Genomic DNA, 16,443 nt, shown 5'->3' on the forward strand with positions numbered 1-16,443 from the left:
GGCCAATAAAGTATACTATCAAATTAACAACTGTAGCAGTAGGGAGCGCTATCGCTCCCTTGAACCCTCAGGTACCACGTCAAACACCAGGTAAAAGTGCAATAATTTTTTTATTATAATAATTATGTGCACTAAGCACCTTCCACCCCACACTATACTCACAAATAAACACAATAATACCAACAATAATCAATCCTCCACTCCCAGACGCGTTGCCCTCCTACCACCCAGCTCAGCTCGCCGTCTGGGAGCTCCCACAATCCTTTTATAGTTCCTGACCCAGAAGTGTTTCTAATCCATCAGTCCATAATTCCCTATCACTTCAGATAAAAGTCCTTTTTTCACCCCAGAAGTACATCATCCCTTCCGCTCATGTGACTTGGAAGTACTTCCGGGGCATAGGGCAAAAAGAAGTCTTTGGTCCTCCCTGCAGCTCCCTCTTGTGGCCCCTGTGGTATCCAGCAGGGCTGAGGATAAAAAATACAAAGTCCATGACTCCCTGCTGGTCTTCAGGGCACCTACATACTGCAGGGAGGGCTCCATCTGGCGGCTTGGGGGACTTGGCCGGGATAAACTTCCAGTCCACACAACTTAATAGGAAAGAAAGAATTAAGAATAATGGTGAAACCATATAAAACCATACAGGTACAACAATATTATATGCTGCAGAATCTTGGGTAACACTGGATAAACAAAGATCTGAAATAACATCAGTTGAAATTAAGTATTTAAGAAGAGTGGTAGATAAAACAAAAAGAGACAAAATAAGAAATAAAACAATCCATGAGCAACTGGAAATGCAACCACTTGTGGAAACAATAGAAATAAAACAGCTAGATTGGTATGGATGTATAATAACGATGAGTGAAACAAGCTATCCAAAAAGGTTTTTGAAATTAAGGGTAAAGGAAAAAGACAGAGGGGAAGATTGTGAAGGGTATGGGAAGAAAATATTAAAGAAGCAGCCAGAAAGAGAGGGATGACCATGGACCAAGTGAAAATCCTAGCAAAAGCTAGAAAGAAATATAGTCATTGGCTCAAAACCTCAACACCATGAGGTATAATGGTAGAAAAGATAAAGTAAGTATTCTGTAAACCCGTCTGACAAATTAACTTCAAGAATGTGTTTTGCATTCATTCCATTAAGTCCTTCCCATCTCAGATAAGCTTGGAAAAACAAACTTGCTTGCCTGTGATGTTTCCAGACGTTTAGCTGACGCTCCTACACATTTCATTATAAAGTTCAGGTTTGCAGATGCTCATGTACTTACAATCTCTCCCAGAACTTATCTCTCCTGATCATCTTTAAACTGCCTTTTATAGTGCCCATCCTTTCAAGTAACTGTGAAAATGAGCTCACCCAGAACCTCACCACATGAGTCAGTCCCTGTATGAATTCACACCTGTTCCCACGAGTAAGCAACCATGCTGTCTCATTAGCTTCATCTCACTGCATACTCTCCATCAGCCCACACACAGGTCCTGCATTGCATGTCTCCTCGGCCTCCAAGCAAAAGGATAACACACAATACAAAATGCTGCCCACACCACCCGTATCTGTCCACGGAGCTTGAGAACCCCAATCCTACCTTAATTATTACTGTCTGTTGTGCTTGGAGATGATGACTGGTACTCGTGATGGAAACAATCAGCTGACATGTATGATGTACCTCACTGTCAGCAGTGCTCACTCGGGTTCTTTTCCTGTTAGCAATGCTGCGTGGCGACACCTCTGGGCTTTTCCTCTCAGCTGCACCGCCGCTTACCATGAGGGGAGCCAAAGATTAATTCCGTGGCCAAGTTGCCTGCATGTCCAGTACATGGGTTGTACTAGGCGTAATATGGCATAAACAGTTAACTGAGACCAAAATCAAAAGTTTAAGGCCCAGGGGTTTGCAGGACACACAGTCAACCCTTAGCATTTTTTATATATAGAAAAATGGCCTGTTAAACCCAGCATTAAGTTCACTACATCTCTCATTTTCACACTGCACAATTATCTGGTGTGAGGCCAAAATGAGACCCATATTTGGGACGGACTTTCTAACTGGCAGTCCCCAGTATCTGTGGAATAGCAGCATCATATCCTCCATACTGATCTTCAGCACAGGCACCCCACAGGATATTGTGCTGAGCCCCCTTCCATACTGCTTGTTCACCTCTGACTGTTTGGTCAGATGCAACTCCAATTCCAACTCCATGATTAAACTTGACAGCATCATCATGGGTCTGATCACCAAAAATAAAGAGGTAACTTAGTGTAGTCGAGTGAGGTTTTGGAGTACCAACCCAGTTGTCCCTGTTTAATCAATGAAAACGGTAAACAAAACACGCACTTGATGTTATTAGAAATTAACAAAATTTTGCCTGACTTTGTGATACCTGATTTAGTCCCTGGGTTTAGGAGCACCATCCTACAATACACTCTTGTATCGTATGAAGCACTCCATCAGGTGATTATGGGAAATATAGCCTGGAAACCAGACGGGGAGGAGTCAAGTGTGCTCACCAGGCATCTTTTCAGCAATGTGGAGGGAACATAAGAGGAATGAGGTTAGCGCCAGTGCCCCCTCTTGACAGTACATACCACAGAAGAACTCGGAGGGTCATCCACTGACGTGCATGAGTGACATTAGAAAGCAGATGTTTATCTTTTGACACATTGGTGCTGCACCAATAATCTCCCTCATTATAAAGCCAGTTTTTTCTAAATGACAGTCACAGTGGGCCAGAGGCCATCCTAGAAACACTGGGCACAAAAAAGAAATGGTTTTAACAGGGTAGCACTCCAACACATCTCCATACACATTAAGGCCAATCTGAAACCACCAATTAAAAAAATACATGTGAACTGCAATCAAATTCAGGACTCAGATGCAGGATGTTGGATCCATGAGGTGGCAGCACTACTCACTGCATCGCAGAATCACTGAGACAACAAGCTCTCCCACTTTATTTCCTTAAAACCAAGGAGTGGGTCCATAGATTTCAGGAAGAAGTAGACAGTCCACAATCCAATCTACACTGGAAAGATGTTACAGAGACAGTTGATAATGTTAAATTTCTTGGATTCACCATCACTAATGACCTTAAGTGGCACAAAATATCTCAGCTATTGCCAAGAAGACTCGCCAATGCTTTACTTCCTTAGAGTTCTAAGTAAGTGTAAATATCTCCATTAAATTTAGGTTACGTTAGGTAGATTTTATTATCCCAGAATGAAATTTGTTTGCAACTGGAAAGTATAAAATATAAGATATTGTTACACAGGTACAAGAAAATAAGCAAAGACATAGCTACTGAAATCCAGTGGTATCATAAGCTCACACTCTGAATTAATACAAATAAGAACAATTACCTTCAACAGTACACAAAATAATAATTCAGAATTCAGCAGCAATCTTACACGTTTTTTGATTTTTCCAAATGCTCATACAGTAAATTCAGAAGTGTTGTTCTGGTGTCCTCCAACACCCTGATGTCCACATAGGCCTCGATTTTGTTATGTAGTTGTCTCTTAACCAACCTCCCAAATGATTTAATGACTGTTCCTGAAGTGAAAACACATAAGTGCTTGTACTCCATGTTTTTGCCAGCCTCCTGGTTCTCCAAAAGATGTGTTATACATTTATCCTGATTTACTAATTATTTGGAGATCGGGATTGGGCACCCTCAGAGTTTTCAGAACGATGAGATACGCTGATTTGATTAGAGGGAGTGTCCCCCTCTCAGTTTTGAGTGTGATGCGTTCATTTGCTCAAAGAGCAAGGGGGTGAGAATCAAGAGCAATGAGATATGCACATTCAGTCAGAAAGGCAAGGTGATCTGGGGGCTCTTGGAGTTAATAAGTGAACATTAAAAGGGGTCCCCTTGAAGGTAGGAGCGGGAGGTGCAGGTATGCAACTATTTACTAAGCAGAATAAAACAGAAAACTGCATACCAGTGCAAATCAATCCACTTCAAGCCCTGTTTAAAGATATGTGGCACTAAAGCTCAGCTTAACAAAATGTGCCCCTCTTCGATCACTCTTGGTGATGATATCATCAGACCTTCTTCTTATGCTAGTAATATTGATGTCATTTTTGATTCTACTGTGTCTTATTGTATCTACCTAAATCACATTAATAAACTTTCTTACTTCTACCTTGTAACATATCTTATGTTCGCTCATTTCTCTCCTTTACTAATGCTGAGAAACATATCCATGGTTTTATTACATTCCACATTGACTATTATGCCTCCCTACTGGCTGTGTGGTATTTCAGCTACAATTGGTTCAAAACTCTTACACTGCCTTCCTGTGTCTTATAGGACTTGAGTGTAAATTCTGTTATTACTAACCTATAAAGCTTTACATGGCCTTGCACCAGACTACATCAGTACCCCACTCCATCACTGTGCTCCTGTCTGCTTACTACGGTCCACTGACTCTGGCAATCTTGTTGTGCCCCAAAGTAACCTGTGCTCTGTGGGTGATAGAGCCTTCAGCTTTTTAGCACCCAGACTTTGGAACGACCTCTCTAAATTAATGAGATCAGATGACTTAATCATTCTTTTAAGATTCATTTGTTCAGGAAAGCATTTAACTTAACCCTGACATTCTGGTACTTCTTTCAGTTTACACTCTCTATCCAGGTGCTCAAGATAATTTGCATTTGTTTAACAAATTATGCTATTTCTTCAGGGTTTTTCTCATAGTATTTTAATTTTTGGTATTTTATTCTGGTTTATTGTCTCTTATTTGATTTCAATGCTTTGTACATGCTGTACTTATCTTTATTTAGTGTTTTATGTGGATATTACTTGTACCAAATATTATATATAATCTGTTGTTCTCCCTGAATTTCTGTGAAGTGTTTTGAGCATGGGAAATGTGCTATATAAATAAAATGTATTATTATTATTATTATTATATGAAGTTATGGCCACTGGTCTGAAGTCATTTAATGCTAACCCACCTCTGTAAGTGGAGTCCATCCTTAATGGCTGCATCACATCCCACTACTATCAACCTGGGTTGACAAAGCACTACAGAAGGTGTTGAAATCATCACAGAATAAGACATGAACACAAGTCTCTTCTGCCCACGACTTACATAACACACGCCAGCTTAGAAAGGCAAACGGTGTTACTAAAGAGCTCAGCCGTCTAGCACGGCCACTTATCTTCGGGTCTTTACCACTCACAACAGGGATGATTATTATCAACAGGTCATAATGCTACTCAGTGGAAACTCACATTGTCAATTGAATGTGTTTCTTGTAAATATCATCTGATGTTGCATTTAAAGTATGCAAGTGAGAATTTCATTGTACTCTGTACACATGACAAAAAACCTAAACTTTATTTGAAAGAAACTTGTCGTCACAGCGATACTCAGGAAAAGGCACCCTTTTTAAAGTGGCATCAGTGAGTGACTATACAAAGCTACCTGCCTGTCCAATGTCTACTCCGGTGTGTGTACAGTAACGTGATGGGCTATTTACTGCGTAGTAATACATACTGTATGCTGCAGTATATATAAAGCTGGTGCATGTATACAGGTATATGGAGTCTGTCGGCAGCAGCGTAAGGCTTTGTCAGTTGAGTTGAAGTCTCTGTATTGTCCCGTTAGTAAAAATCATCAAATACAGTCGTGCCTCCTTGTATTCATTGAACAATGCAGTTGGGAAGCTTGCAGAGTCTGGGAGCGCACGCCATTCGTTTCATTATCTGGAATCAACAGGTAGGGCCAGAGGATTTCCAGGACTCATTCTCCCATGAAAAGGGGAATTTATTTGTGCGACAGTAAAATAAAATCCACTGTAAATAAAGGGTCCAAGCACAATTAAACGAATACGGGAAGACCGTTTCCTGTGCGAATCTCTACAATTCAGACCACAGAGAATGTGTCTGTAATTATTACAAGATGTACTTTTCCGAAAGCAAATTCTTCTGCATCCACGTATTCAAAGCTTGACGCGTTTATCCGCAGTTCATTATATTGTAACGCAAATATTTACGGCTGTGTCACGCCTCTGTAACTTTAAAAGTCTAATAAAAGAGAGCTTATCCCCAGTCGTGGGTGGGGTTATTTTTAACTACGTCAGACGCAAACCAGGCACGACACAGAGCTTATCCAATAATGTGGGCGGCAGCTCAGTCATTCAAGCCAATCCACAAGGGAACCGCGTATTCAATTTTTGCTCGAATTCTTCTTTCTATTGGCCGATATGCTTTATTGACTTTATTTGCATTAAGCCCACCCTTTCTGAAACGTGTACCTATTGAGCTCCGCCTTACCCTCCATCTCCTCCAGTGTGATAGGCCAAGTGAACAACTTGATGCTCCGAGTCTCCCCTGCTTTGCCTAGCCCCGCCTCTGCACCATGTCCAGCCCCACAGTGTAACTCGGAGGAGTAGCGAAAGACTGCGGCGGATAATCCATATAGATAAGCAGCATCGCTGCCGTAGGGACGTTTAACACGCTTTACTGTGAACCCGTGGCTATTCTTTTTTCGCTTTTTCATCGCTGCACTAGAAGACTCCCAAAACCATGGTGATCCCGGAGGATGGACCCGGACGACGTGTCAGTTAGAGAGCAGTTATTTCACAACCGAGTTCGCGAGAGCATTGTAAGTATGTGCGCTGAGTTTGCGATTCCGTCCCCATTGCAGAGGTGCGGCTGCATCAGATCTTAGTTAAACAAACGACGGGAGACTGCTGGGGGTTTAGGAGGATTCATATTCATCCGCAATTGGTGCTTGGGCAGGTTCACATCCAGGGGGACGCAGGTGGGCTGAGCTTTTAGTCCGATTCCATTTTTTCATTCTAGTTTGGTGCAGCGGTGTTGGTGGGGGTCGTCTAACTCTAATATGGAATGGAGACCGCAGCTGAACAGCATGGAGGCCCAGCTGGACATTAGTACAGTTTTTTAGCCAGGGCAGGACGCAGCTGCTTTGTTTTTTACACATTATGTATGAGAACAGCGACAGATGCCATTAAGACACTTTCCATGTGAGACCCTGTGGGACTCTTTCATGTGAGGAAAGGTGGGGGTGGGGAGCGAAGGTTAGAGGTAATTTGTGAATAAGCAAAGTTGTGTCTGCATTATCAACACCCAGGGGAACAAGCGGCCGTCAGGAGGATGATTAGCTGTGGAGTGTCAGAAACGAAGTGTTGCCTTCAGTGGTTTCATACTGATGGTCTTGTGTTCATGGTACTCGTGCCTTCTCAAGGCCATTCAGCCTAGAAAGTAAATGACTCGAGTGTCTTTATAATCGCCATCCATTTATCCGTCTCCCAAACCCGTTTATCCAGAGTTGGGTAGCGGAGAAGCTGGTGCCCACCACAGGAATCATTGGGCATTAGGTAGGAGCAATTCCTGGATGGGGCACCAGACCATTGTAGGGTGGACACACTCCTTGATTGTGATTTAAAGCTTTACAGTTTGATTCCCCATGTTTAAAACAACTTGTAGTTTATCTTGATGGCTGTCAATCATTAAATCAGTTCTGATTGTTATGCAGTTTTTCAAAACGTCATCAAAATATTTTTTTTTTATAAACCCGGAGTCAAAGGGTGAATGTGCAGACTCCTCACAGACATTGAAATGGGTGATGTGCAAACCTAAGATTCTGGAGCTGTGGCAGGAACTTGTGGTATATTGTAAATCCAACATGAGCAAACCATTTTGTATTGCACCTTCCAGGAGTGAACACTGTCCTTAGTCAGCATGGAGTATAGAACAGTCATTTCCATATTTCCATAATTATGGCAGATATGTGACTGATTCATGGTTGCAATGAGCGTCAGAAGATTGGTTAAACTAATTCTGTGGTTTATTGTCTAATTCCTTACCTGTGGTTTAGAACATGTTTGTTGCTTCTTCACTGTCTTCCTAGGCCACATTGGAGGCATGCTTTTGCTGAATAAAGAAATGTAACATTGACTATTAAAGGTTTTTTTTTTTTTTTTTATACAAAATGACTTATTATAAAGGTGCATGCTTCCAGTCATCAATTTCCTATGGTTTCTTTGAACAACATCATTTTGTGCCCTTTAAATCCTGGTGCTCCAGTTGGCACAGACTCTGCTTGGGTCCCCTGCTTGATCCTTTAATTCACTTCCTTTCTTGAAATCTATGCTCCTTATGTTATGTAATGTCCAAACTAACAGAGTTTGGTTGTTAGTGTAACTGTGTATTTAATTATGTAAAGTCATCTTCTTAGATTTACGTTTATAATATGTGACTTTTGTGCCCCGTTATTCCATTAGTGTTTCAAGGGATGAGTTAAAACTGTTACAGAATGTAGAGACGTGGTAACCCTGGCAGGGCATAGTTGCCCTAACGCTGGGTGGTGGGGGAAGTGTTAAGTTTGGCTGGCTCTTTGCTTGCCTTTGCCAGTTGCGCCTCCGTTGGCATGGACTTTAGCATACTGCTCTGTGGGGGCCTTTACTTGTTGGAGTTTCTGCAGCGTTAATCTCTCCAATCTTTTTATTATGACTGTGGCTTAAAAAACTGGTCTGGAAACCATGAGGTTACACACTCCAATCTCACTGCTAGATTTTTCTGTGCTCCAGAAGAGCAAGCTGTCCTCCTATCATTTGATAATGAATATCAGTGTAAGTGGCTCTTACTTCAAATACATTACATTTGTGTCAGAATCAGAAAGCTGCTATATACAGGGAAAATAGTAACCTCAACAACACATTATGAGGGAGCATGCAAATATTCCTCGAACTGTTAAAAAGAGACTTTACTATACAACTTTCAGAAATTAAATTTTAGTCCCCATTAACATGCACTGCTTGAGATGCAATACATTTGTTCCCAGTGCGTTGCCTGTTCCTGTAAACATTTCCTTTACTGGCAATTTAATGTTGCCATGTCTGGAGCTTCCTGTAAATTTTTTCCTGAAATATCTTCCAAGGTAGCAAGCCATCTTTACTTGGCTCCTTCAGTCTCAATTTTAATTTTGGGAATAAAAAGAAGTCATAGGGAGCAAGATCTGTTGAAGCAGAGACATAGGGTGCAAAGCAGCAACCACCTTGTTTTTCTGACAACGTAGCGCGTGAAGATGAGCGGTCATGCTGCAGCAGTGTGTGAAGGTGCTCCGTCAAGGAGTAAAATGCAGTTTTGTATACCCCGCTCCTCCAGCTGTTTTTTTTTTTTTTCTTGATGCTTTCCCACAGACGCCTCAGCAGTTCAATATAATGTTGCTGGTTAACGTTCTACTCATAGCCAACAAACTCTTAATAACAAGTCTGTTAATGTTCAAAAACATGGTCGTCATTGTCTTGATGTTCACTTTGTCCTGATATTCTCTTTACGGCTTGGAGAAAAAAAATCACCCAGGTAATGCACGCGATTATAGAATAAATGCCAGAAATACTCACTTGTTCAAATAAGCACAATGTCACTCGGCTCACTGATTAATGCGACTGTACAACATCTAGCAGCATAGGTGGTAACTATGCCATAGTCCCAAGCTATCGACCGATTCCGGGAATTTTTGGGTCCCCTTTCATAAATGAAGTTTCTTCCACACCCAATTTTTATGCAGCTGCCTACCAGGAACAGTGGAGTCAGGGATTGGCACACATTAACCAGTTTTTACTTTGCACACAAGCAAAATCCAAAGCTTCCAGAGTACAGTCCCAAAGTAGAGATCATTCATTTTTGTCTCTTGTTGTCTGAAAGTGGGGGGTTAAATAAGCATACATAAGCTCCAGCATTAAATCAGATTGTGTGGCATTGCCTATGGTAATCAGAACAGTGAGCCTGTGATTCTGCATGTGCCCTGTTTAAGAGCCGCTGGCAGGTTAAAGTTTAGGGTCGACTAATCTGATTTGCTAGAAGAGTAACATCACTTTAGCTTGCTCCTGATTAGAGTTGCAGTTTTCCTTCATACCTCTTTTTATTCTAACCTCTTTTCTCAGTCCTGCTCATTGACCAGCTCTCAACCTGACTGTGGCTGTAGGCCAAAATTAACACAATATTCAGAATGTAAGCCAGCCATTCGTCTTTCTGGTAATGGCATGCATGGCCTTGACATTTTAATAAATAAATGAAATAGTGGACACCATGTGGTAACTCCATCTACCCCAGTGACCATCTCAAATTTTTTTTTTTTTTTTTAAACAAGGTTTTGCAGTCGTCATTTAATTTGGAACTCAATGCTCAGTTTAGAATGTTCATTATCTTCCTTGAGAATGATCACCTGGCACCCCAGAGTGCTTCCTTGTCTGATTGCAGGGGCATCAGGGAGATCTGTCATTCACTTCTTGCAGTGGTTAAGTCCTGGTCAAGTGACACTCATTTTAATGGCAGCAACTAATATTACTCTTGTCCTTTAAGTTTTAGCCCCTCTCGTGGAATGATCGAAGAAACCTGAAGTGTATGACCTAAAGGAACCTTGCTTCCCCCTTGCTTTTAATCCCCCTGCTTCCCCTATACTATCCTCTTTGTTTGAGGATGGTGGGTAATCTGCGGCCAGCTGTTATAAAAAAAACAACAAATCAATGAAAGTCTGCATTTGTCATAATGGCTTTGTAGAAGAGAAGGAAGTCCCTGTCGCACAATTAATCCTTCTGCAGCTCCCAGGTGGGGGATGTGAAGTGTTGGGTGGGGGCAGCTCTTATCAGGAAGTCTCACCTTCTGTATTAGTGCAGCCTTTGGTGGGTGTGGGGAGAGTTAGTGGATTCACTTCAGGACACAGGCACTTTATTTCAGCACATCCTGACAATTTTATGAGCACTGCTGTTAGCAAGTAAGTACACCATCTAACAAGTGTCCTGTATTTGAACATATGTGAAAATTTGGCAAATCTGATTATTAATTTGATATTATCAGTGGATGGAGGTGATAATCTAACGAGCCACACCAAAAGACTGCAATTGTTCATTTATCTAAAATCAACCTGCCTGAGGAAGGGGCTTTAGCTGTCTCAAAAGCTTGCATATTGTAATCTTTTTAGTTTGCCAATAAAAGGTGTAATATTGCTTGACTTCTCATTGCATCTAAAAACAACCAAAATGCAATTTTCCTGGAACAGGAAAGTAAGCATTTTTGGTCCCCCGCCCCACCTTCTGTTTTAGATGTAGCTATGACTTCTTTAACTGGAAGGAATTTCTGTCCCGTCTCTCATATAGAGCTGCTTTAAGACTGCCTCCCACCCCATCTCAGGATTTCAAAAAGACTTTAGATGCGACTTTGAACTCAAATCTATATGGCATATTGGTAAGCACTGCTGCAACACAGTTCTACAGTCTTAGCTTCTTATTTCTGTGTGGAGTCTGCACATTCTCTACGTGCATGCATGAGGTTTCCTCCTATATCCAGAAGACATCTAAGTAAGGTGAACTAGCAACTCTTCATTGACCCTGCATGGTCACAAGTTTGAGCGGGATAAGTGGATTAGATAAATGGATGGATGCATGGCTTTGTGGATTAAGTTTGAGCATTTCAGGTCATTTGTAGTCCATCTCGTTGACAGATGCCATCACATTCTGTTCCAGTATTCTTGGCTTCACTGTGGAAGTTGCTTTTGATTTGATGACCCAAAGATGCCTAGGTCTGGGAAATTAAAGGATAAGTTGGGTATTTTTAAAGTCTTTTAAGTTATTTCTTCACAAGCATGGTATATAGGCATTTGACACATGAAATTGTGTTCTCAAGTTAAGTGCTTTCTATAAATTTTAAATAATATTTTGCCCGCACTGCACTTTACAATTGAGTGTATGGGGCATGGAAGAAAAGTTTAAAAACTTACCAGATACATCCATTTTTTAAGACAGGACCGTTGCAGAGTATTGTAGATAATTAGTAGCAGCTTGAAAAAATGTTTTAAATTTCTTTGCAATTATGCTGTCATGCTTCCTGGAGAAATGGTCTTTGAAAATCTTTCTTCTTACTGGTAATGATGTGATGCCCACTCACGTGTAGGATTAAGATCCGTGCTTCTCATCTTGCTGATTCACTCCTGATTTTCTTCATCTGATGTAAACTGTAAATCAGTTTAGAGAATGATTAATCCAAGGTTTCTCATACTTTAACCACCACTGGAAATTGTATTTTGTATTGATTAACTGAATAAGAGTACAGTCATTTAGTCACGTTAGCTAGATCAGGAGCCATCATCGGTTGATAATGTTCAAAGATAGGCCAGACTTCCAAATGCTGACATGTTAAAAGATACGACTCTTTTCACTTACGTTCGTTAGTACTAGGGTGTTGTACTGTGTTAGCCATTATGAATGTAGTGAGAAGTCAACAAAATGGCACCTTTTATTGGCTAATAAAAAAGATTACAATGTGCAAGCTTTCGAGGCAACTCTGGCCCCTTCTTCAGGCAAGATGTACACTCACCACTTACTTTCTTATAGCACTGCTTTGATTGGTATCAGTGAGAACACAGAATTAAAGTGAAAGGCCAGCTACTATTCTCCCAGTGTGACAGGGTAAAGAGGGGGTGGGGGAGGGTTGGGGACTGTTTTACATCATTTGTCCAGCTCTTTGCATCTTACGATTTTGGGCAGGATAGCACAAATTTTGTTTTGCTTGTTCACCTCCACTTCTCCTCTGGCACTGGCAGCCCAGTGAAATTCCTTTTATGTCTTTTATGTCCATCAGAGATCAATTATATGTTTTAATTAAATGACACAGGACAGTCTGGTTGGGCACGTGTTTCCTGTAATATTCGTCTTTAAGCTTTCCATTGCTTTTTGTATGTGTTTAACAGATAGATAGATAGATACTTTATTAATCCCAAGGGGAAATTCACATAATCCAGCAGCAGTATACTGATACAAAGAAACAATATTAAATTAAATAGTAATAAAAATGAAAAAAATGAATAAATAAAAATAAAAAAAGCAGACAATAACTGAGTAATGATAGCATTTACTCCCCCGGGTGGAATTGAAGAGTCGCATAGTGTGTAAAGTAAACATACAGTAAAGTATGTACGAGTTCATTTCAGTTTGGTTTATTGTAATTGTACCGACATGTTGGCCAATGGGTAGTGTTTTTTTTTAGATTCGTGGTTGGTAAAGAGTCTGCAGGTTCTTCTCATCTCAGTGTTGTTTTTCGTAGGATATTGTTGTTTATTAGTTTTGTTAATTAGTTTCTCATTTTAGTACGTGGTATAATCTATTCTTGCATCTTGCCTCGAGAGTTGATGCAACACACTCTGCACTTGGTGAGGAGTGCTGTGCACGAACAGAATTTGTACTATTGTCTTATATTTCTAAGCTGACAGTGATAGATTGGCCCACTAGCTCTGTGAAGAGGATTACTTGTGTTCTGTTTTGTATGTTGTATTTCCTCTTTTTTTGGCATAATTTGCATACCCAACCCATCTCTCCAAAGATTTCATCCATTTTTTTTCCCTTCAAGGGTTTTTTGGTATTTTTTTTTTTTTTCTTGTCTTCTTAGGGAGTCAAGGCTGGAGGGCTGTCAAAAAATGGGACCTGTTAAAGCCCATTGAGGAATTGCTTTTGTAATTTGGAGGGGGTATACAAGAAATAATTTGTTGTTGTTGTTGCAGGGTACTTTAGCTTCTTCACGCATTTCAAAGATATGGCTAATTTCCAATTTCATATGAGTAGGTAGAGGACTGTTATTGTGAGTGTGTACGCGGTGTAGGACTGATTGTTGCATTGTGACTGGGGATGTCAAGATAAAATCATATAGTTAAAAAAATGAGTCGTTCATAATTTAATACAATGGGTAATAAGCTATAACTGGCAAAAACAATATCAGACATTCACATTGAATTCCACAAAGAAAAATATATTATGCATGTACAGTAGATGCATTGTTCTTTGTTATTTACTTTTGGGTGTCATGTTCTCTCATTATCCTGAGTCAGGGTGAGTTCATTTTGTGTTACTGCAGCTCACAGTCTGGTGTTGTGGATTGACGGATGTGGTGCTTCACGCCACAGCTGTCTGCTCCATTGTGATTTTGAGTATTGACAAAATGGCTCTTCTGTATTGATCAGCTGTAACTACAGGTCCGTTGGGGGTGGGTGCTGGCCTATAGGAAGAGACAATTATTTTGGTTGTAGGGGGGATGGGTTGCTTCCTTTTTCCTTTCCTGATTTCAGGTTAATTATTTCTTGAATTGTCAAGCAACATGGCACACTAGATACTTTGCTTAACTATAGAAGTACTAGGGTGTTGTATCGTCTTAGCCATTACGAATGTAGTGAGAAGTCGAGCAAAATGACACCTTTTAACTGTAGAACACAAGGTAGCATGTTCAAGTCACAAAGTTTTGACTTTGAGTGAGTTTTTAAATCTTTCAGTTTTAAAAAGTATACCTATAAACCCCTTTGGAATGGTGCTTCCTGTGGATGGACACCATGCACAATTATTTTTAATGACTTAAAAAAAACACACACACACAAATTTGTCTGTATTCATTTAGTCCTGAACCATCGCCAAGCTAATGTTGATGAATTCAGCTGTCACTGGCTATAGGATGGACAGTTAGTTATTTGCACATTTCTGGAGAAACACTTTAACACTTTATTCCAGACAAAAGAAAGCGTCTGCAGAAGACATTTTTAATGGTGTGACAAAAGCAGCTGTTGTCTTCAGGCTGTAGATCTGTTATTGAGTTTTCAGCTTCTGGAGTCTGGCCAGTGCATGTATACAGTACAGCCATCCTAGCACCCATTAACCCCACACATTAGGTTACAGGAAAGAGAATCTCATTCACAACACATATTCAGATACTGAAAATACAGGAGAGGGGAAAACCTTGAAGTTAGTGTCATCTCTTGTCTCCACCAGGTAAGATCCTGGTGTGGCTCTGAGGCTTTGGATCTGCACTGGTATCCCGAAGGTTACCGGTTCGAATCCCCATCACTGCCAAAAGAGATCCTACTTTGCTGGGCCCTTGAGTAAGGCCCTTAACCTGAAATTGCTCCAGGGGCGCTGTACAATGGCTGACAGTGCGCTCTTACCCCAAGGGGTATGCGAAAACTAACAAATTCCCAATACAAGAAATTGTATAAGGTGAAATAAAGAACAAAAAAAAAATACTGAATAGAAAATTAAGACAATGTTGACAAGAATGGGCCATTGATTCAGCCCAAAATGCTTGTCAGTGCTATTCAGCTAATTTCTCGAAAGTGACATCAAGTGGTGTTTTGAAGGTGAGCCAAATTACTATCAACCACACTGCTTGGTAATGTATTGTCAATGTGTCTGTGGCCACTTGTATGAAGGGAAACTTTATAACAGTCAGTTATTTTCTAACCCGCTTAGTCCTGAACAGGACTGCAGGGGTTGTGCTGAAGCCTATCTCAGCTAGCATAACATTTCATTTTAACTAGTTTCAGTTAATGCCCTGTTGAAGAACTCATTTTAAAATAACAGCTAGGATCCACTGTACTACTTCTCTTCATAATTTTAAACACTACAAGCATGTCACTTCGTAACCTTTGTTTGCTTAAGCTGAAAAAGTTCACCTTCTTTAATCATTTCTCATAGCTTATACCTCACTGTAGTGCAATCAGCCTAGTTGCTCTTTTCTGTGTTTTCTCTAGTACTGCAGTGCATTGTTTGTAATTTTAGGCCAAAAATAGAAAGCATGGCAGATGAGGCCCCCCTAGTGATTTATTTTGCAAAAGTGTACCGTCTTATTCCACATAATGTGCTAAATATAAATAACCTAACAACTTTCTAGCCTTCTTAATGGACAGTGTGCATTTGTCTGGATGTGGATAGTGACATGTCCACTTTGACCTTTGGGTCCTTCTCCTAAGGTCGTCTTTCAAGTTTCAAACTTTGTGTATTATAGTCTTAACATTTTTATTTGTATTAAATTTCATCTACCACATATTCCCTGGGGGATGCTAAATCTCATACCCACACGGTCACCTGTGGGGTCTCACATGGATCAGTCCTTGGACCAACCCTTTTTATTATCTATATGCTACTCCTGGGTCACATCTTCGGCAAGCATGGAGTTTCATTCCATTGCTATGCCGATGATACGCATCGCTGTGTGAGACTGGATTTGATTTCTCTTGCACCTCTATCAACCCTTTCCTCCTGTTTGGATGAGATTGAGGCCTGGATGTCCAAGAACTTCCTTAAGCTGAACAGCACCAAAACTCAAGCTCTTTTAATTGGTACCCCCATCAACTTGTTCCTTTTCTTGTCATTCTATTACCCTCTGCCCCTCTGTTATAAATTTGGGTGTTAAATTAGACTCCCATCTGTCATTTGATACACATGTTCATCACATCTGTAAAATTGCATTCTTTCATCTCCGAAACATAGCCAGACTCCATCCTTGCCTCTCCATTTGTAATGCTGAAAAGCTGGTTAATGCCTTTGTCTCCTCCAGGCTGGACTATTGTAATTCACTCCTCATCGGGATACCCAACAAGAGCCTTCAAAAGCTCCAATAAATTCAAAATAGTGCTGCAAGGATCCTGATGAGGGT

At 40.6% G+C, this 16,443-nt stretch overlaps 1 protein-coding gene across 1 annotated transcript in view; it reads left to right on the top strand.

The window, feature by feature from the left end:
• Positions 1-6,348: 6,348 nt before the first annotated feature.
• Positions 6,349-16,443, top strand: part of lmbr1l (limb development membrane protein 1-like) — a 57,410-nt gene continuing 47,315 nt past the window's right edge. Inside the window, exon 1 of the mRNA XM_039747255.1 lies at positions 6,349-6,613. Within this exon, the coding sequence (XP_039603189.1) occupies positions 6,551-6,613 (63 nt within the window). The 5' untranslated portion in view covers positions 6,349-6,550. The remainder of the gene's footprint in view (positions 6,614-16,443) is intronic.

Source organism: Polypterus senegalus, chromosome 3, assembly GCF_016835505.1.
Source record: "Polypterus senegalus isolate Bchr_013 chromosome 3, ASM1683550v1, whole genome shotgun sequence".
NCBI classification, from domain to species: domain Eukaryota; kingdom Metazoa; phylum Chordata; class Cladistia; order Polypteriformes; family Polypteridae; genus Polypterus; species Polypterus senegalus.